Genomic DNA, 22,885 nt, shown 5'->3' on the forward strand with positions numbered 1-22,885 from the left:
GTTCCTGGGTAGTCTACATTCAGTTGTCTTTCTAAATATGGGGAGCCACCCGTTTAGATACAAAATGACAGATTACATCATGGTTTAGTGGTGGAATAAGTCTGCTGGTGTTACCTGAAAATGCACCATTGATAATTGCCTATGCTTAGGCTAAAATGCCGCAATGTACTTGAGCCCAGTTTGAATTATAGGTTTTTCCTTGTAGTTTGAAAACAAAAATACAGTTTATTAGCTCACTGGTATACACATATCAAAAGTCCAAATTAGGAAAGCATGAGATTGGGGCACCTGGGAGGCTCAGTCAGTTAAGCATCCAACTCAATTTCAGCTCAGGTCATGACCTCAGGGTTGTGCAATCGAGCCCCATGCTGGGCATGGAGCCTGCTTGAGAGTCTCCCTCTCCCTCTGCCCCTCCCCCACTCTTAAGAAAAGAAGAAGAAGAGCATGAGATTAACCAAGTGTGCCATTTGCATAGCTGTATACTTCCCTACACACTTTAATAATTTGTATCTTAGGGTGTATATTAGTTCTTCGGTTTAATGCTTATCTTTTAATATTTATAACTGTGCTAACAATGATTTTTGTTTTATCCTCAGCTTCCGCAACCATCACCTTTCCTCAGAGATACCAGTCCTAGCTGTCTGGTGCCCCTTCCTCAAAGGTCTGAGTCCCATCTCTGGGGGGCCCTCCCCCAAGATCCCGCAGTACCAGCACCAGCTGGGCAGGCAGCAGTCTAGGTCCCAGCTCCACGGGGCCCTTCCTCCAAGCTTCTAGGTTTTGATAACCTCAAATTCTTTCCTTTGTGTAGGCATGGTAGCTGCTCCCTAAAGTTGTGGGGGTTTTTTATTTTAATCTCTGTGTTACCTTACTATTTGACTTTTTCTTTTTCAGTCCTCTAATACAAATCTAACACTCTATATTAAATTTACGGTTAAAATACCTGAGGTGGTTTCTGTTTTCTTGGGTGGGCTTGAATGATAAAGCCCCTGACTGGTTCAGAAAGTGGTTTTGAATTGTTCTAGGGCAAGGATGGTAGTAAATAGTTTCATATTAAAAGGAGACTCTAAATGACTAGTAGTGGCTTGCCCATTTGCAAGTCAGTCCAGGCCCAGATTACCGTTATCACTATGGATGTCATTTTTTTGGTAAAACTTAATATAAATGGAGTCCTACAGTACATCCTCTTACGTCTGGCTCATTTCACTCGGCATAAGGGTTCTGAGATACATCAGCATTGTTGCTTCAATAATTTGTTCCTTTTGCTTTTTGCATAGCGTTCCATTGCATTAGGAATAAAGCTGCTGTGAACATTCATGTACAAGTTTCACTGTGAGCATGCCTTTATTTCTCTTTCGTAAATACGTAGGAGTGGCATTGCTGTGGCATATAAGTGTATATTTAACTTCCTAAGAAACTGTCAAGTGGTTTTCCTAAGTGAGAACCAGCTGCTCCATATTTTCACCAACACTTAGAATTACCAGTCTTTCAAACTTTTACGTTCATGTTTTTTACAAATCTGGCTTTTGAGTATATCTAGCCATAAAGTGAAAAAGACTACCACCGGAATCCTGACCTGCATATATCTTGACATAGTCTTTTCAATTTCAGCTCTTCTAGGGAGACTGTTGTGCTATCTTACCGTGGCTTTGATTTGCATTTCCTCATGACTAATGATGTTGAGCCTCCTTTCATACGCTTATTGGTCATTCATGCATCTTCCTTTATGAAGTGTTTGTACAAATCTTTTGCCTGTTTTTTAGTTTTTTTAATTAATGAATTATAAGAGGTCTTCATAAATTCTTGATACAAGTGCTTTGTCAGATATATGAAATGCAAATATTTTCTCCCACTCTGTGACTTGCCTTTTCATTTCCTTAAAGTATCTTTTTAAACTTATTTTTAAAAGATTTTATTTATTTATTTATTTGAGAGAGAGAGTGGGTGTGTACACAAGCAGAGAGGGAAAGGGTCAGAGGGAGAGGGAGAAGCAGGCTCCCCACTGAGCAGGGAGCCCATATGGAGGCTCCATCCCAGGACCCTGGGATCATGACTTGAGCTGAAGGCAGACGCTTAGCCAACTGAGCCACCCAGGTGCCCCTCCTTAAAATATCTTTAAGAGATAAGTTTTTAATTTTGATGAAGATCAACTTATAAATTTTTCTCTTATAACTGGGGTATTTTGCATTGTATCTAACAAATCTTTGCCTTTTCCAAGTTTAAGATAGTCTAAATTTTCAAAACTGGAACTTTTATAGTTTTAGCTTTCATGTTAGGTCTTTGACCATTTTTTGGTCTTTTTAAATTTTGACACTATTTTGTAGTTTTTAGTGTACAACACTTATAAATATCTTGTTAAATGTCTCCCTATTTTATTTCTATGCTATTTTAAGGGGTATTTTTAGTAATTTTACTTTTTAATTGTTGCTAGTATATAGAAATAGTAAATTTTTTATTTTGGCCATCCATCCTGCAATATTATAAATTCCCTTAGTAGGTCTAGTAGCTTTTTTTTTTTAATTGCTTAGGATTTTTCTACATAATCATGTCATCTATGGGTAGAGGCCGTTTTATTTCTTCCTTTCCGATATGATGTCTCTTATTTCTGTTTTCTTGCCTCATTGCCCTGTCTAGGACCTCCAGTACAATGTAGACGAGAGAGTAAACATACTTGCCTTGTTCCAGTCCCAGAGGGAATGCATTCTTTTACCACAAAGTGTGGTGTTAGCTTGATTTTTGCAGATGCACTCTGATTGAAAAAGTTCGTCTATTCCCAGTTTGCTGAGAGTTTTTAATGAGTGTTGAATTTTGTTCAATGCTTTTCCTGCATATATTGAGATGATTATATAGGTTTTCTTCATCTTGTCAATATGGTGTGTTTCATTGATTGATTTTTTGAGGGTTAAACTAACTTTGTATCCCTCAGATAAAATCTGAACAATCTATTGTGATATATTAATATTTTTTTCCTTTTTCCTGGATCTTTGTGTTACTAGTGAAGGGTTTTTCTGTCAATATTTACAAGGAATACTGGCATAGTTTTTTTCTTATGTCTTTTTCTGGTTCTGTTGTTAGAGCAATGGGGGCCTCATGAAGGTAGTTGGGAAGTGTTTGCTCTTTCATTTTCATAAAGAATCTGTGTAGGGGGTGCCTGGGTGGCTCAGTCAGTTGAGCATCTGACTCTTGATTTTGGCTCAGGTCATGATCTCAGGGTTGTGAGACTGAGCCCCTAGTTGGGCTCTGCGCTCAGTGGAGAGTCTGCCCCTCTGCCCCTCCCACCACACACACACATGCTCTCTAAATCTTTTTTTAAAAAAAGAATCTGTGTAAGGTATTATTTCTTCTTTAAATGTTTGATAAAATTCAGTGAAGTTATTTTGCCTCAAGTTTTTAACTATAAACTTTTTAGTCTGTTTTAGCATTTTTTTTTTCAAGAAATTGTGTCTAAGTTCTTAGTCATATTTATTGGCATAAACTTCATATTTTCTTCATTATCTTTAAATGTCTGTAGGAGCTTTTGGCTTTCGGCTTGGGGCGGCAAAGGTGCAACTTTCTTCGGTCATCCTGAATCCGGGTTCATCCGACACCAGCCACCTCCGCCATGCCGCCTAAGTTCGACCCCAACGAGATCCAAGTCGTGTACCTGAGGTGCACCGGTGGCGAAGTTGGTGCCACGTCTGCCCTGGCCCCGAAGATCGGTCCGCTGGGTCTGTCTCCAAAAAAGGTTGGTGATGACATCGCCAAGGCAACCGGTGATTGGAAGGGCCTAAGGATTACGGTGAAACTGACCATTCAGAACAGACAGGCCCAGATTGATTCCCTCAGTAGGTCTAGTAGCTTTTCTGCCTCTGCCCTGATTATCAAAGCCCTCAAGGAACCACCAAGAGACAGAAAGCAGCAGAAAAACATTAAGCACAGTGGAAATACCACTTTTGATGAGATTGTCAATATTGCCCGACAGATGCAACTCCGATCTTTAGCCAGAGAACTCTCTGGAACCATTAAGAAATCCTGGGGACCGCCCAGTCTGTGGGCTGCAATGTTGACGGCCGCCACCCTCATGACATCATAGATGACATCAACAGTGGTGCGGTGGAATGCCCAGCCAGTTAACTACAAAGGAAAATGTTTCAATAAAGGATCATTTGACAAGCAAAAAAATAAAAATAAAAAAATAAATGTCTGTAGGATATGAATAATAGCCCCTCGTCCACTACTGATTTCGGTAATTTATGTCCTTTTAAATTTTTCTCTTGGTAATTCTACCTGAGGTTTGTCGATTTTTTTGATATTTTCAAAGTAGCAGTTTTGCCCTCACTGGTATTCCCTATTGATTTTTTTTCCTGTTTTACTTCTAGCTTTATTTCCTCCTCTTTACTTACTTGAATTTAATTTCCTTTGTTTTCTAGTTTCTGAAGTTATTTAGACCTTTATTCCTTTTTAATAGAAGAATCTAAAGCTGTAAGTTTCAGTCTAATCACAGCTTACCTGCATATGTATTTTTATTTTCATTCATTACAATATATACATCTATTTTCAGAAGGCTCCATGCCTAATGTGGAACCTGAATTCATTACCCTGAGATTAAGGGTCACGTACTCTACCAAGCCAGCCAGGTGCCTCTACAAAGTATCTTCCATTTTCTCTTGTATCTTTTCTTTGACTCAGTTTGTTTTTTCAAGTTTCCTATGTTTCATAGCATGTACCAATTATCTTCCTTTTATTGATGTTTTGAGTTCTGTTATTGACAGAGAAGAATGTTAAATCTTTTAAATTTTCTTGAGAATTGCTTTATGGCCCAGCATATGCTTCATTTATTTCATGTGTACTTGACATGAATGTATATTCTGCTGTTGTTTGGCGGAGTGGTCTATAAATGTCAATTAGGTCAAGTTGGCTGATTGCAATGTTCTATATATTTACCGATCTTGTGTTCTTCTTGTTCTATCAATTAGTAGAAGTGTTGAAATGTCTGGAATCATGTATTTGTCTATCCTTTTAAATTCTATTTCATGTATTTCAAAATACTGATACTATGTGCATGGCATGTCTTCTTGATGAATTGCTTTTGGTTATTATGGCTCCCTTTATCATTGGTAATATTCCTGATATTAATACAGCCATTCCCAATTTACTGATTAGGGTTTCCATTATATATGACTTTTCCACCTTTTTACTTTTAGCCTATCTTCATCTTTATATTTAAAGTTGGTTCCTTGTGAACAGCAAATACTTGAGTTCTTGCCTTTTCATTACATTTGAAAATATATATATTTTTGGAATGTTTAGATCATTGATTAATATAATTATCAGTATGATTTGGGTTTAAATCTATACTCCTGCTATTTTTTATTTGTCCTATTTGATCTCTGTTCTTTTTTCTCCTTGCATTCTATTGGGTTGACTTTTTTTTTTTAATAATTCCATTTTATCACTTCTATTAGCTATTAGCTATTTCTCTTAATTTTTAATTTTGATATTTAGTGGTTACTCTAGGGTTTACAATATGCATCTTTATCACAGATAATCTTCAAATAATATTATCACTTCACAAGCAGTTTAAAACCTTGTCACAGTATACTTAATTTCCCCCTCTTGTCTTTTCTATTTGTGCTATATTTTTTACTTCTACATCTATTACAAACCACACAATACTTTTTTATTATTTTGTTTTAAATTTATTCATACACATTTAATAGGATTATTTCCATTGCATACATTTTCAACTGATTTTTACATTAAGCCAATGTGTCAGGTAGCCATCAAAAATCTGTAGTTCACTTTATATTCTAGCTTCTTAGAATTCAGGTTTGTAGTCCAATTTAGACTCTAGCTACTTAAATCAGCTACTTCTGATTGCTTTCATTAAGTCTTTCTATACTACAAACGCATGAGCAGCATGGATTGTGAGTATGTAAATTGCACTGCTTCAGTGCCAACATTTTTCAGGTCTGCTCCATTAGAGCCATCTGAAGGCTTCGTAAATGCTTCTACTAATCTATTTAACCTTGCTTATAGATAGATTGTGTATCTTCTCTATTTATCTGGAGACAGCAAAGCAGGATCCACTGTGCTTGTTTGTAGCCATGATTATTTTAACTGTGCAGAGTATCATATCCTTCCATTTGGGTAACTCCATAAAGTCCTCTGAATCTATCAGCTGAAGTACTTCCAGGAAACCAGTATCCACCAATGGCATCATTTTTTATCCATAAAAATAATGCATGACTGATGATTCCTGGTGTAAACATTTCTCTGATCAAATGAGCACTTTCACCAATGTACTGGTCTACATTTAAGAAATTGTATTCCAGTTGGCTAACAGCAGCTCTTGCTATTGTTTTTCTTAACTATTGGCCCATATAACAAACAGCCTTTTGGAGATATCCCTATAATGCAATAATTCTAGGTTTTAAGAGGTAGTTCTATTATTACCTCTGAATTCTCTGATCTGTTCTGATAACCCCTCCACTTCACAAAAGGAAATATTCCCTATGTCCTTAATGAGACATGTTGTAAACCAGTGGATCTTGGCAAATATCAATGTAATCAGGCAAAACAACTCTTGTTCCTGACCTCAGCTTACTTTTTTCAAGCTGACAATGACAACTGACAACATATCTTGGTTCATTTAATAACGAATTTTTCTTCAGTTACCTTCTTAAGTACTTCATAAACAGTTTGCCCAGATTTGGGTGATTGTAGTCCTTTGGATCATTTTCAGACTTTTCATACTGATTGGTAAGTTCTTTCAATTGTTCCCTTAACTGTTTAAGACAGTAGTTGATCTTCTTGTGCTCCCCCATCTTTTCTTGTGATAGCCTTGAAACTCATTATCTCTATGGTCTGCCATGATGAGATACCATCACTCATAGGGGATGCCAAGAATGGCCATGGCCACTGGGGTAGGAGAAGAAGTGGAATGAAGGAGGAGAGCAGCAGTGGAAGATGGGGGATGAATGGCTCTGCTCATCCCAATTATCTTTCAAGCAAATCAAAAAAAGAAAAGGGGCACCTGGGTGGCTCAGTCAGTTAAGTGTCTGACTCGTGACTACAGCTCAGGTCATGATCTCAGGGGTCGTGAGACTGAGCCCCACATCGGGCTCCACACTCAGCAGGGAGTCTGCTTGAGATTCTCTCCTTCTGCACCCCCCAAACTCCGGTGCACATGCTCTAAAATAAATAAATAATTCTTTAAAAAAATACAGTAATCAAACCAGACATGGGTGTACCATCAAATTACCAGTTTTGTGTAGTAATTTCACTTCAAAGTTAAGCAGAATACAGAGTTAATCACAGCAAAATGCTCTCATGTTTCTACAATCAAATCTACAAACCTACCTGTATTTACTGCATTTTACCATCTTCCCTCGTTATAAATGGAGAAGGGTCCCTGATGTATTAAGGACTCATTTCTCTCTTGTGCTCTGGATCCCATTCAAAATCCTCCTCCCTTTATAATTTGCACCCTATCAGTCTTTCTCTTTTCTCATGGCTCACTCCATCAGCATATAAACTTGATGTAATATGTCCCAAATAAAAACCAAGAATCATATTTTCTTGCCCACTATCACTTTATTTTCCTGTTCCCCTTCATGGCAAAACTTCTCAAATGGTAATCTACACTTACTGTCTTTACTTCCTTACCAACCTTATAACCTCTTCAACCGAATCCAGTCTGGAAGCGGTCCTCCACCTATACTGAATTTACCATCAATTCACTGTGGCCAATTACAGTGAACAAAGCTCCTATTACTTAGTGCTTCAGTAAATAACATTCAAAATGATTGACCACGGAGCAGTTGGGAGGCTCAGTTAAGCATCCAACTCTTGACTTCAGCTCAGGTCATGATCTCAGGGTTGTGAGATGGAGGCCCCCTGCTTAAGATTCTCTTTCCCTGTGCCCCTCCCTACCTCTCTCTTGGGGAAAAAAAAAAAAAAGATTGACCACTTTTCCCACTTAAAACACATTTCTCTTGCTTTCATGAAACTCTACTCTGCTTGTTTTCCTCTTTCACTGATCACTCTTTCTTTGCTGACTCATCCTCTATCTAACCTCTAAATGTTAGATTGTCTCCGAACCTGATCCTCTATTTGCTTCCTTTCTCTAAAAAACACTTTGTTACCTTAACTATATCCATTATTTTAATTGATTACCTATGTGACAGCTCTCTTAGAAATATAATAGGCATCTCTGGAATTCTGTCTAAACTCCTTCCTCCTCCATAAGTAAATAGCTCATCCATCAAACCAAAACCAAGGAAACATCCTTTATTTGTTCCTTTCTGTCACACCTCCCATCCAATCCATCAGTTGGATCTGTTTCTACTTCTTTCCATTTCTATCCATACCTCTCTAGGCTAATCAGCAAGATACTTTCAGGGAATGAATGGTGAACAAACCAGTTTGGCTGGATTGGAAGGTTACTGTTGAGGAATAAGAAGAAATAAATCTAGGTAAGGCAGTTTAGGACCCATGTTGAAGGTCTTGGAATGACAGAAGCCTGGTTTATAAGGGGAGCAGAGAGAGTTATCCCTCCTGGGCATAATTCTCCTGAAAAGTGGTACTTTTTCAATAATTTAAAGTATGTTGACATAACAGTTGTTAAGAATACGATAAAACTGTTGTTCAACATAGTACTGGAAGTCCTAGGATGTAAAATCAATGCACAGAAGTCAGGTGTACTTCTATACACTAACAATGAGTCAGAAGAAAAAGAAATGAAGGAATTGATCCCATTTACAATTGCACCAAAAACCATAAGATACCTAGGAATAAATCTAACCAAAGACCTGTACTCTGAAAACTATAAAACACTTAGGAATGAAATTAAGGAAAACATTAAGAAATGGAAAAACATTCCAGCTCATGGATTTGAAGAACAAACAGTGCTAAAATGTCTATGCTACCCAAAGCAATCTATACATTCAATGCATCCCTATCAAAATACCATCAAGCAATTTTCACAGAGCTGGAACAAACAAACCTAAAATTTGTATGGAACCAGAAAAGACCCCGAATAGCCAAAGGAATGTTGAAAAAGAAAACCAAAGCTGGAGGCATCACAATGCCAGAATTCAAGCTGTATTTATGAAGCTGTAATCAATCAAGACAGTATGATTCTGGGGCACCTGGGTGACTCAGATGGTTAAGTGTCTGCCTCCGGCCCAGGTCATGATCCCAGGGTCCTGGGATGGAGTCCCGCAATGGACTCCTGGCTCAGCAGGGAGCCTGCTTCTGCCTCTCCCCCTGCTCATGCTCTCTCGCTGTATCTCTCTGTCTCAAATGAATAAATAAAATCTTAAAAAAAAAGACAGTATGATTCTGGCACAAAAAAAGACACAGAATAGAGAACCCAGAAATGGACCCTTAACTCTATGGTCAACTAATCTCTGACAAAGGAGGAAGGAATATCCAATGGAAAAAAGTCTCTTTAACAAACGGTGTTGGGAAAATTGGACAGCCACATGCAGAAGAATGAAACTGGACCACTTTCTTACACCATACACAAAACTAGACTCAAAATGGATGAAAGACCTAAATGGGAGACAGGAATCCATCAAAATCCTAGAGGAGAACACATGCAGCAACCTCTTTGACCTTGGCTGCAGCAACTTCTTGCTTAGACACGTCTCCAAAGGCAAGAGAAACAAAGGCAAAAATGAACTACTGGGATTTCATCAAGATAAAAAGCTTTTGCACAGCAAAGGAAACATTCGACAAAACTAAAGGGCAACCTATGGAATGGAAGAAGATATCTGCAAATGACGTGTCAGATAAAGGGCTAGTATCCAAAATCTATAAAGAACTTACCAAACTCAACACCCAAAACCCAAAAAATCCAGTCAAGAAATGGGCAGAAGACATGAACAGACATTTCTACAAAGAAGACATCCAAATGGCTAACAGACACATGAAAAAGTGCTCAACATCACTCGGCATCAGGGAAATACAAATCAAAACCACAATGAAATACCACCTACATTGGTCAGGATGGTTTAAATTAACAACTCAGGATACAACAGGTGTTGGCAAGGATGAGGAGAAAGGGGAACTTTCTTCCACTGTTGATGGGAATGCAAACTGGTGCAGCCACTCTGGAAAACAGTATGGAGTTTCCTCAAAAAGTTAAAAATAGAACTACCCTATGACCTAGCAATTGCACTTCTAGGTATTTATCCAAAGGATACAATCATAGTGATTTGAAGGTTCACATGCACCCCAATGTTTACAGCAGCAATGTCCACAATAGCCCAAATATGGAAAGAGTCCAGACGTCCATCAACAAATGAATGGATAAAGAAGATGTGGTATATAAATACAATGGGATATTACTCAGCCATCAGAAAGAATGAAATCTTGCAATTTCAACGACATGGCTGGAACTAGAGGGTATTATGCTAAGCAAAATAAGTCAGAGAAAGACAAATACCATATGATTTCACTCACGTGTGGAATTTAAGAAACAACACAGATGAACATAGCAGAAGGTAAGGGAAAATAAGATGAAAATAGAGAGGGAAACAAACCATAAGAGACACTTAACTCTAGGAAACAAACTGAGGGTTGCTGGAGGGGAGATGGGTGGGGGGATGGGGTAATTGGGTGATGGGCATTAAGGAGGACACGATGTAATGAGCACTGGTTTTGTATGCAACTGATGAATCACTAAATTCTACCCCTGAAATTAGTAATGCACTCTATGTTAACTAAATTGAATTTAAATAAAAAATTTTAAAAAAGAAAAAAAAATTATGGCAAAAACATGGTAGTGAAAGCACTGTGAAAATAATACCAGGAGACAGGTGGAAAGGTGGTCAAAGGATAGTGTCTTTAAAGGGTGTGGGGGGGTACTTTCTTCCTCTCCAACCACTACGGCAAGCCCTACATCAGACTCTCTTTTGATGTTAAAATATGCCTCTGCCTCTGTGTCTGGTGACAGTCTGGGGTGTTAGACTCCATGCTACAGGAAATGGGGAGAGATATAAAGCTTGAGCAGAAAAGTGATATGGTTAAAACTTTGCTATGGGAAGAATGACCTGACAGTGACATGCAGGACTGAGAGAAGATAGGAAGACTAATGAGGTTATTACGATAGTCTAAACATGAAGTTATTTATAAGGGAGTACAAAAGAAGAGATTGGTGAAGGAGACAATGAGAAGGAAAAATAGAAAGAGCTTGAAAACCATAATCAAAGGTTTTTACTCAGGGGTTCTGAGCTCTGATGACTTAAGGGAATTGTGGTGTCATTATTATGACTAAGTACATTAAGAAGGGAGGCTGTTTTGTGGAGAAAATATGGTAAGTTCTGCCTGAGAGTTTTGAACTGCTAGCTGTGAATAGTATTTACATATGGCTTTACTTGGTGTAATTCTCAGGATCATTCACCATGATACAAAAACAGTTTTGCAGCCTTGGTTGTAGGTTAACTCTTCCCAGGTTATTGATTTGATTCAAATATATTAAATATCTATTTGCTATATCATATACATAACTGATGCGGCTTCATTTTTTACCTACCACTTATATCCCTGTACTGCAAATTCATCAGCGTAACATCCTTTTAGAGATGTGCTGCTACTTACTGTTCTGGGGTTTTTCCCTAGATATATTTGCAAGTTGTCTTTTTAATGCTAGATACTTCTTAGTCCCTTCTCAATTAAAAATCCATTGAGGATACATCTGAACATTTTTGTTCACCAACAATGTTCAGCATAGTGCCTTGTTCTGTGTAGGTCCTCAAAAAAAGATTTGTTAAAAGATTAAATCAGTTTATGGTTTGCTTACAACCTTGGCATATTTCTTTAAGAATAAGGTAATTCAGCACATTGAGTATAATAAGCCTCAATCAGAGTCAAAAGACCTGGGCTCTAGTCTGGCTTTGCTCCTGACTAGATCCGTGACATTGGCAAGTTAAGGTAACTGCTTTGGATTTAGCTTCCCCAGCTACAAAATGGTTTCATCTAAATCTCTGATTCTTTTCTCACACTCCAGTAATCCTCCTTCATGAAGCAAATATTATGATGATTTTGGAAAACATGGTTCAGTTCCTCAAGCAACCAAGGTATGTCTAGACTTGAAAGTGTACAATTTAAATAATACTTCCTTGTCTTTTGGCAGAGTACTCTCAAAGGCAAAGGTCATCCAGTCCAAACTTTTAAAAAAATTCATTTACTTTCAACTTTCCCTCAACATCTAGGAAAAGGCATTATGGTCCCTTACGCTGCTCCTTCCACAAAGACTTACTTTCTATATTTTATCAAATTGTTTTCCACTTAAATTCTTTTGTTTGGAGCATAGGATGTGTAGCAACACAACTAAAAATATATTCAAATAATTTCTACTGGGAACTGAAATGATTTTGTCATCTTGCCACCTGGACAATATAACCATGGATCACTGCAGAAAGCTTATCTAAGTTTATTGCTGCTTTATATGTGCACGGCCAAAGCTGTGAAAGGCAACATAGCGAAACGGTTATCAACTTTGGCCCTGGAGTCAGACTGCCTGTGTTCAAATTGCAGCATCTCTTCGTTCTACACGTGGAACTTGGAATTTATTGTATATTGCTAAACTTCAGTTTCCACACACTTAAAATGAGAAAAATAATAGTACCTACCAATTGTACAGATAAAATGAGATAATCCACATAAGAGGGTACTACCTGTTCCCAAAGTGATATACAGATTTAATGCAATCCCTATTAAAACCCCAAGATCTGCAAAAATCTAGTTTTTTGCAGAAGTAGAAAAACCCATTTTAAAATTCACATGGAATCTCAAGGGACAACAAAAAGACAAAACAATTTTGAAAAAGAACAACAAAGTTGGAGGGCTCACACTTCCTGATTTCAAAACTTACTGCAAAAACTACTAGTAATCAATACGGTATGGTCCCAGCATAAAGACAAACATATAGACTATTGGAATAAAACAGAAATAAACTCTCACATATATGGTCAAATGATTTTTCAACATGGGTGCCCCAAGATCATTCAATGGGGAAAGGACACTCTTCCACAAATGTTGCTGGGAAAACTGGAAATCCACATGGAAAAAAATGAAGTTGGACCCTTACCTTACACCATATGAAAAAATGAACTCAAAATGGATTGAACACATAAATGTAAGAGCCAAAGCTATAAAATACTTGGAAGAAAACATAGAGAAAAAGCTTCACGACACTGGATTTGGCTATGACTTCTTGGATATGACACCAAAAGAAGAGATAAATTGGAATACATCAAAATTGAAAACTTTTGTGCTTCACAGGACACAAGTCAACAGAGTAAAATGGTAACCCAAAGAATGGGAAAAAATACTTGCAAATTATGTATCTGCTGAGGGGTTAATATCCAGAATAAGAGAACTCCTATAACTTAACAACACAAAACTCAATTTTAAAAATGGGCAAAGGACTTAGACATTTCCCCAAAGATACACAAACGGCCAATAAATTGCACATGAAAAGATAACCAACATCATTCGTCATTATAGTGAAACGCAAATCAAAACCACATTGCTAGAGCACATCCCACCCAACAGGATGGCTACCAAAGCAGACCAGACCAAACACTGTAGCATTTTTCTGTCAAACATGAGCACTTTGTCTTCTGGGTAAATTTCACAGAATAAGTATGATCTTTACTTGGCATTGCTTGTTTCTTTCCTTTTTCTCTGTGGAAATTTTATTTTTGACTTTAATATACAGTAATAGGACATGGTTTTAATATCAAAAAGTACTTTATTATCTCCTTGTCTGACCAAGAAACAAATTGTTATTATGGTGCATATTATCAAAATACCCTGTTAAGTTTTTTGAGAGGATTATTTAATCTTATTTATTGCGAAATGTAAAAACAAGACAACAAAATGGTACTCAGGGATTTATCTCCACTGAAGGAGACCCAATTTTTGTATCTGTTAAGAAAAAACCTTTAAATTCTAGAGAGGTTAAAATCAGATGACTTTTCAGAAAGATTACATGTCAGCTAATTCTTAATTCAGATACAGTATCTGGAATATTTGCTTAAAGATCTCATACTCTCAGCTGTTCTGACACTGACATATCTTCCCTTTCATGAGGTCATTTCTGAGGTCGTGCTGGTTTGGCCCACGTCCATATGAGTGCCCTCTAGAACAATGGTTCTCAACTGTCTTTGTATTACCTCCCTTTTCCCTTCTGTACAATTTCCTTAATCTCTAATATTTTATTTTTATTTTAAAGATTTTATTTATTTATTCATGAGAGACAGAGAGAGAGAGGCAGAGGGAGAAGCAGGCTCCCAAGGAGCAGGGAGCCCGATGCGGGACTTGATCCCAGGACGCTGGGATCATGACCTGAGCCGAAGGCAGACGCTGAACCATGTGAGCCTCCCAGGCGCCCTCTCTAATATTTTTAATTTCAGTAAATAAATTCTGACTCACAATCTTATACTACATGCTACTAGAAAATTCATGCTCTGAGATTCATATATACTCCAAGCATTTAAAAGAACCTAAACTGGGGTTACGCATCTGCCTTGGGCTCAGGTCAGATCCTGGGGTTCTGGGATTGAATCCTGCATCCACTGGGTTCCCTGCTCAGCTGGAAGTCGGCTTCTCCCTCACCCCCTTCTCCTCTCCCCTGCTGATTCTCTCTCTCTCTTAAATAAATAAAATCCTTTTTCAAAAAATTAAAAACTAATAGAACCCAAACTAAAAAATAAAAAAGATAAAAGAACCTAAACTTATTCATTAAAAATACTATCCACTTAACTATCTTGTGTGTGTGTGTGTGTGTGTTTGTGTGTGTGTGTGAGAAAAGCATCTAAACATTTTTATCTATGTATACAACTGTACTGGAAAGGATAATTGATCAAAAAATCTTTCTATTGCATACTTTCATTTGTGTTTCTAGTACTTGTTCTGATAATGTCCTACCATCTGCAACTGATAACCTGCCTTCTCAGCCACCTGCTGCCTCTGAAATACCTGTTATGCCATCTTTGCTCTATTTATTATTATTTACGGACAGACAGATCTAAAAGCTAAGCTTCTGTTCACACTGCTCAAAGGTGACCTGTTTGACCCCAATAAAGAGCATCTACAGGCGTGCTTCCTAGGCAAGTATTAAAATTAAAACCATTTACAAAAATCTAAGAATATGGATAACTGGAACAGGGACTCTTAAAAGATCTTTTAATGCTCTTATAAGTATAAACCTGCTACAGTTATTTCAAAAATAAGATGTTAAGCAATTTGCTATGCAAAGAAAGGACTTATGATGGAATAATGACCATTAACAACTTTACAAGACTGGTGTTTCAGCTGGAGATAAGGCATTTCCTTATAAATTTGGAAGACTGAAAAAGAACAGTATTTTAGGGCCTGCACCAACCAAGCAATCCCATATGGCATAAGTACAATAGAAATTAACTTCTTAATCTAAAAGACAACATACTGTAATAAAGTAAAACAAAATTGGTAAGATTACAAAATTAAATATTTTAATATTTAGGATATAATGTACACTTTACTAAAAATTTGATTCATATTAAAAGTTAAAGGCTATCTGATATGCATATTACATGAATTTGATTAATATGAAAGTTTTTAAATTCTCTTCTTTGTCATTCTGAAATCTCTCTAAATGTTCCTGTCAGCATCATGAAACACTTAGTGCTAATTATCTTGAAATTAAGTAGAGCCAACCCAAATCTGTGAGTAAACATGAAGAATTTTCTCAGATCCATACTCTGATATTTTTTTTCTTAAATAAAATGAGGCTTATCACATATAACCTAGTCTTTTGTTTGGATAATCCTGCTGACTTATACTTACTGTTACTATTTATTCTAATACAGCAAACTGAAAGATCTGTAATAAGTTATACTGAAAAATTAGAAAAAAAACCCTTTCATTAGAAATAATTTAAATACCAGAACTGGAGTGGATACAACGATGTTCATAAAGAGCACATTAGTTGTTAACAATCTTAGGAAGCGCTTCTTAAAAAAATCAAAAGATAAGTTCACTACTTTTTACAAAAGGCTTTCTCTTCATATCCCTATATCAGTGTGTATAACCCCCCACACTTCCTTGGTTAGGTGACAATAAAAAAGAAAATAACTCCTGAATATTTATTACACCAATATTTCAATTTTGTGGAAACATGCTAAAGGCACAATAAAGAAAATAACACAGTCTCAATAAGCGGACCACATAACGCTACTCTACTCCCACGGAGAATGGCTCCCCAGGTAGAGAACTGTAGGTACTTTCTTATTTCTACTCCACAATAAAAGTATTTAAATAAAAGTTAAATATCAGAAGTTAGTATTTGTGATAAAAATTTCACTTGACTTTAAAGCATAAGTCTTAAGTTGTAAGAAAACAGCTTTCCACAGCAAATTATAGTGCAACTGGCAGCATATATATGGGTAACATGTGAAAGTGACTATTTCCCAAAGTAGCCATGGATGTAGAGCATTATTTATATAAAGATTATATAACTTAATGTACTGAAATATTTACAGAATTACAGAATTCTAAGAAAATCTTTACCCTCATTTCTAAAGAATATTAATTTGAAGAAACATTTTGGCATTAACTGGTACAATAATTACTTACCTATTTCTTGTGCAGAACCAACTGAACAGCTGCAGGTTAACTTCTTTTTATGCACAGTCAGAATAAAAATTTTAAACATCGCAAATCTTCAATGAATAATAATTCTCTTGCAAACTTAGGAATTTTACAATAAGGTAGTCATCCCACTCTAAAAACTTCAGAATGTTTATGTGGGATTATTTTCCCTAAAACTAAAAACTGAAACATTAAGAGAAAAAAAATTTAAGCAATCTAATTAATACCTTTGTTTTAAAAACAAACAAAACGTTATAAACCTTTAAAAATCTGCTTTTTAAGTACTTAAGTTTCTGAAATCAAGCATATTGTACAATATGCTACTTTTGACTTGAAAAGTAGCAGCACGGAAGATCTCTTAATTGCATTATGTATATAGATCCTTGAGGAGTCCACAAATTAAATAAAAATTATATTCAACTTTCATTAAAATATCAGAAATCTTATTTAAAATCTAATATTCTATCATTTTAGATGCTTACTGCATTTGGTAACTACTGAAATGCTTTCAAGATAATGTAAAAAGCATTTCTTCCCTTTCCTTCCTTCCAACCAAAAAATCTCAAATTTTATGTGTGAGGCAATTTTTTCTTACATAATTTGCATTTCAAAGCCAGCTCCAAAAAATAGATAATCAAAAGTTTTAAGTACAAGTTTAAAAAAATAGCATATACCACTGAAAATAAACTATTTTCTTTTTAACTGAAATACTAAGTATTTTAAACTTTGTATAAATAACACACACAACCCCCCACCACCATATTTTAGGTATGGTTTCCACTTTGGAATAGCACTAAAACAAAGGACATAACAACAAATAACTCTTTATACTTAATTGAAAATATGTATCTCTCATTCGTCTTAAAGACATACATTATGAATTTTCTACTGGCATTCTTGAATAAAATTAACAAGCATACTTTTTCACCAATTTATCCTCATTTCTCCCTTGTATTTGAGAATCTAACAAAAGGAAATATTTTCTACGACTGCAAGAGATTTCTGAAACCCCTAAAATACATATTCTTTAGAAAAAAATTCCTAATCTATTATGCATCTTTAATAAGCACATACATTTAAAAAACAATCTCTTTTATGGCTTACGCTTAAATTTAATGCATGACCAAAGGTCCCAAGGATTGAAAATCTTATTAGCAGCCAACAGCTAAATGGATGACAATATTCCTGGCATTCGTAATCTCAAAATTTTAAAAGAAAACTATTCACTGTAGTCTTACAAAAATTTGGAGATAGTTCTATTTTAAAAACATACTCACCACAAACAGATACAAGGGAGACAAATAAGAAAATAGATTGTGTTATATCTTTGTAAACTTGTTCCATTTCAAAATGTATTCTTTAGGGTCAGGGAAATTTCCTATACAAATGAAACTAAACATTTGTTCCCTTTGCTTTGAAAAATATTTACAGTACATAGAACTACAAGCTAAAAGTGTACATCTGCTTATATTGCTGGCCAGTGATACAGATGAACAGGAACACAAGGTGCTTATTCAATTCTCTGAGCATCATAATTTGTATAGTGACATTATTGTATATCAACTATGGAAAAATTAGGAAACATTACCAATGAATACCAGTCCCTGTGTAAAACATCACACAAGATGCCAAGGTTTTATACATTCACTGTGGTAAAAACTGTACATACATATTCTGTGCATCTTCAGCACTGCAAAATTTACATTACAATTTTTTCATCTTTCAAAATTCTGAGTTGAAAAAAAGCCTATTATTTTCTTTTGCCAAAGAAAGGTTATGTTAACTGACTGATTAGGTTTGTAAAACTTTTTACAAAATTCTTTGCTAAGGACTTTCATCAAGTCTTTTCACTGATGTCCTCATGAAGAAAACTCACTAAACTTTGAAAGTTTTGAACGGATATTTCCACATCTTTGCTGGCTAGCATCATGACATACATAACAATGGTATATGTAATAATAGTCCACAGTAATGTGAAATACAAAACTTTGTTCTGTAAGTCTATTTTGGTCTCAGAGTGAAGTTCGTTTCTTTCATCCAGCCATGTTGTCCCTTATTTGATCAACTCGAAGAGCTAGGTCTCTAAAAGAGGGGCGTTGATTGACATTATTGTTCCAGCATTCTGTCATGATCAAATAAATCTAGAAAAGAGAAAATAAAACAATTACAATGAACATAAAGTGCCATCTTTTAATTGGTGGAAGACATGAATTGAGAACTCCCACTTAATTCTCCTATGTAGGCAAATGTCATGGTTATGCCTAGATCCACAGTCATATGATGATGCTATTTATCCGAGAGCTCAGCAAAGTAAATGTCATAAAGTGACCTGAAATCCCTGTGTAAAAAGGAAATAAAAACACCTCATGAATGTGGATAAAAAGGGGGTTTTTTTGGTTACCTCATCTGGACATCCATCTGGTCTTGGTAATCTTCCATTATTCTTTAGGAGTTCTATCAAATGAAACACAATCATCTGTCCTTGTTTGTCATTGCCAATCATACGCATAAATTCCTGTAATACAAACCCACTTTTCAATGAGATTTTTTTTTTTTTGGTATATTTAAATTGAACCAGCTTTCCCAACTTCTAGTAAGCGTGAAAAATTTTCTTTATCTATGTCTTCTTATATGTTTGAGACCTTTTAAGAACAAACTATTTTGGGCATCAAAACCTTTCTTTTCAATCATATTTCAGAAAAGACAATTGAATGTGGAACCCCTATCATGTCATTTCCATAACTATAATATACTTGGCACAAATTCCCTGAGAAGGGCCCGAAATAAGAGAACTAAAACATATTTACTTTTTTTTCATTGTTGTTTTAACATATCATATTATGTTTCAGCTGAAATAAAATGTTGACTGTAAAAGAGGACATAATAAAAAGATAATGCAGAATGCATATTTAAGCATAAATGCAATGGAGAGAAAATGTTCATATGTTAAAAATTCCTCAAATTAAAGTCTGAACTATAAGCTAGAGAAATATTTATGATGAACACATCGTTTATTTATAGAGAGTTATAGAGTGTTCTTATAAGCAGGTAAGGAAAATTATGAATATAAAAATGGGCAAGGCACATGAGATAATGCACACACATACATATACTCCAAATATCCAATAAATATGTACTCAATCACACTAATAGAAGTACAAATTAAAATCAAATAAATATAACTTCTATCAATTTGACAAAACCGCATAAACATATAATGGTCAATACTGGCAAATGGTACAAATGGTAAAACGTAAACTCTTATGCGCTATCATTGAGAGTAATATCTGGTACAGGTTTTCTGGAAAGCATTTTGAGATAATCAAAAACCTTTAAAAGAGTTCATAATCTTTTGTCTATAATTACACTTTCATTCTAAGGTGACGAGATAAATATTTATACATAAGGATGTTCACTATGTTCACTGAAGTATTACTTAAAATTAAGACTGAAAAATGGAAAAGAACTGTCCAGAAATTATATCCTTATGATAAAATGCTACCTGGAAGTTAGAAGTCATATTTGTAGAAAATATTTACTAATATAGGTAAAATATCCATGCTGTAGGACTTAATGAAAAAGCTGGATAGCAAACTATACAGTATGACCTTTATTGTATAAAAGATATAAAATTTTTAAAAGCCTGGAAGAAAACATACAACATTAAAATGGTTATCTTAAGAAGATGAATTAGAGATGATTTTTATTTTCTTTTTCATGGTTTCCTTCATTAAAAAAATTCTAGATAGAACAGGGAAAATTATTTTTAAACATTTAACTTTTTCAATAATTTCTAGAATGAATAAATGTATTAGTTACTAAAAATAATATAAGGAGACTATATAGCCCCCTCCCTTTTATTTACTTATTTACTTGTTTGTTTTCCTTTCCAACCCCCTCCTTTTTAAAAATGCAAGTTAATTTAATGAATAAGTTTAGTGTTATTTTGTTGGATGTTGTCTTACAAATAAGCAATAAGAGGCTCTAAAATGAGTCCTAAGCTTACTATTATTCTTTGGAAAAAGCTTTTCTCATGTTAGGAAAAGTCGAAAATAAATAAAAAGCACACTAACCGCTGGGGGACTTTTACTCTTCTCAATATATGTGAAAAGTTCATACAGAACCACTCCAAAGCTCCAAACATCTGAAGCCACAGAAAACTTGCTCTCTGTCAGTGATTCTGGAGCATACCTGCAATATGCGAAAAGCATTTATAAGACAGTTACCTGAATTGTGATAGGGTTGTATGGTGACAGGAGGCACAGTTGTGGTGAGCAAAGTATAACACATAGTCTTCTTGAATCACAATGTTGTACACCTGAAACTAACGTAACGTGTATCAACTACACTTCATTAAAAAAAAAAAGTTACTTGACAGGCCAACTCTTGATTTTACCTGAAAATCACTGGACTGAAAAGACAGGGTATACAGAAAAGAGTTATTATCACAAGCAGGCCCAAGGCTGCCATTCTCAAAAACCTTGCTTGCAATGTTGACAACTGCCTGATGCCTGGGAACTTTGATTTCAGAGTGGTTGCCACAGTTCCCTAAGGGAGAAGAGTAGCTCACTGGGCCTAAACTGTCTCTGCAAACAATATGGTTTATACTGAACACTGCTTTCCTTCTGGGAGTCTGGAATTTTGGTATATGCCAGGCAGAGAGTATGCTGTCAGGATTCACGGCTGGGGGAATTTAACATGTCCCGTGTGATTTTTCTGGGAGAGGAACCTTGGAAGCTTCGTGCTTGGTTTCCTCCAGGTTTTGCCCCAAATGGCTTTTGCCTTCACTGATTCTGCTTTATACCTTTCTCTGAAATGAATCATAGCCATGAGTATGACTGTATGCTGAGCCCTATGAGTCCTCCCAGTGAGTCATCAAACCCGAGGGTGGTCTTGGGAACCTCTGGCACACAAAGATAACTCAATCCAAAAAATTTATTTTTGTCTTTATAAGTAACCCCAAAGTTAACTGCAAAGTACCTTCCAGGAACTGGGGGGCGGGGAGGGGGGAATGCTCTTTGCAAGTTAAAGCTTTAAACGAATCGAGGTAAGTCTCCCTAGAGGAAAAAAAAAATGGCTTCTAAACTGAAATAAAACTTGAAGCTATAAAGATAAAAGAAAGAACTTGTTCATCAGAAGGAGGGCGATTATGACAGGAAACACAGAAAATAGAAAGTCAGAGGGGAAAATGGTGTCATTGTCTATTCAAGTATCAACACTATCCAAGGGAGGATTTTGTCTAATGGACTGTGAATATCATGGTTCCATTGCTAAGTTTACCCTCATTACAGAGGACAGTCACAAAGATCTGTTTTAGACTAATGAGATTAACATGTGATTTACTTAAATTTAATCTCTCCTTCAAAATCCAATTTAAGTTTCCTCACTTCCACAGATCTTCCTCTGCTACTCAAGGTCTTAATGACCTCATGCTACTGAATTTCTATAACATTTATTGTGCATACTATACAGTTAGCCAGGCTATTTTTTACATTTAGTTTCAAAAAATTTTTCACATAGTTATGTTATTCTTAAATGTATGTTTTATCTCACAAATGGAATATAACCTTCTTGAAGACATTCTATCCCCCCAACACTTGCAAAACAGTCTTTTCCTTCGGTTTTCATAAAAGCACTGTCTACAATTTCCCCCCTCATCTCCAAGGCTGGTTTTCTCTCTCCCATGTAAGGATAAATACAAATCAAAAAAGAAAAAAATAATTCTCGCTGTTGAAAATGAGGGAAAAGACTTCCTCCTCTTTTCTTAGAGCATTTACATTAGGAAACTTACCACTCACTGTAAATTCTTTGTCTCTTTGAAAGGTATATATTAAAAAAAAAAAAAAAAAGCTTTTGCTTATAAAAGCCTTTTGCCAGCTTTATGATCCAAGAATGTCTTTCTCAAGAACCTCCAGAATGTAATCATCAAACAAGTAGCACCTTGACTTCCCAGTTTTTGTGGGAGGTAAGAGTTTAACTTCTGGCAGGTGCCTCGGCTCCCAAGTTGCAAAACTATCTCCTATCATAAAGATACGAGAAGTCTGTTTTTCCTATGGATAATGCCAATTAGCTAACGCAGATGGTCACTCCAATTACCAAGTGAATTTAGAATAAACTATGTGTGACAAAGGGTGCTGCTGAGTCCTCTTACTTGAGGACTAGCTACTGTTTATCTTGAGAACATTATGTAATGGGTTGAATCTGACTGGCCATATAAAAGGGTGAGATCTCTTCCTGTCTTTGCAATCTCTTAGCAGATTGC

General features: G+C 35.8%; 1 protein-coding gene and 2 pseudogenes across 8 annotated transcripts in view; 1 reads left to right on the forward strand and 2 right to left on the reverse strand.

Moving 5' to 3' along the window:
* Positions 1-3,544: 3,544 nt before the first annotated feature.
* On the forward strand, positions 3,545-4,149 carry LOC123849509 (large ribosomal subunit protein uL11-like; annotated as a pseudogene).
* Positions 4,150-5,952: 1,803 nt separating this feature from the next.
* Positions 5,953-15,311, reverse strand: LOC129046029 (26S proteasome regulatory subunit 10B-like; annotated as a pseudogene). Its single transcript, XR_008506689.2, has one exon. The product of XR_008506689.2 is annotated as a 26S proteasome regulatory subunit 10B-like (transcript).
* A 152-nt stretch (positions 15,312-15,463) lies between these two features.
* JAK2 (Janus kinase 2) overlaps positions 15,464-22,885 on the reverse strand; it is a 210,592-nt gene continuing 203,170 nt past the window's right edge. For 6 of the 7 annotated variants that reach the window (XM_054509140.2, XM_045882161.3, XM_045882160.3 and 3 more), the window contains 3 exons: positions 20,697-20,814; positions 19,025-19,138; positions 15,464-18,764 (listed from right to left, as the gene is read on the reverse strand). In XM_054509140.2, the coding sequence (XP_054365115.1) occupies positions 18,657-18,764; positions 19,025-19,138; positions 20,697-20,814 (340 nt within the window). In that variant the 3' untranslated portion in view covers positions 15,464-18,656. The remainder of the gene's footprint in view (positions 18,765-19,024; positions 19,139-20,696; positions 20,815-22,885) is intronic. The other variant, XM_045882163.3, reaches the window with a different exon arrangement.

The sequence above is a fragment of the Mirounga angustirostris genome, unplaced genomic scaffold, assembly GCF_029215605.1.
Source record: "Mirounga angustirostris isolate CCGP_5_RB_7025 unplaced genomic scaffold, mMirAng1.0.hap1 SCAF_15, whole genome shotgun sequence".
NCBI classification, from domain to species: domain Eukaryota; kingdom Metazoa; phylum Chordata; class Mammalia; order Carnivora; family Phocidae; genus Mirounga; species Mirounga angustirostris.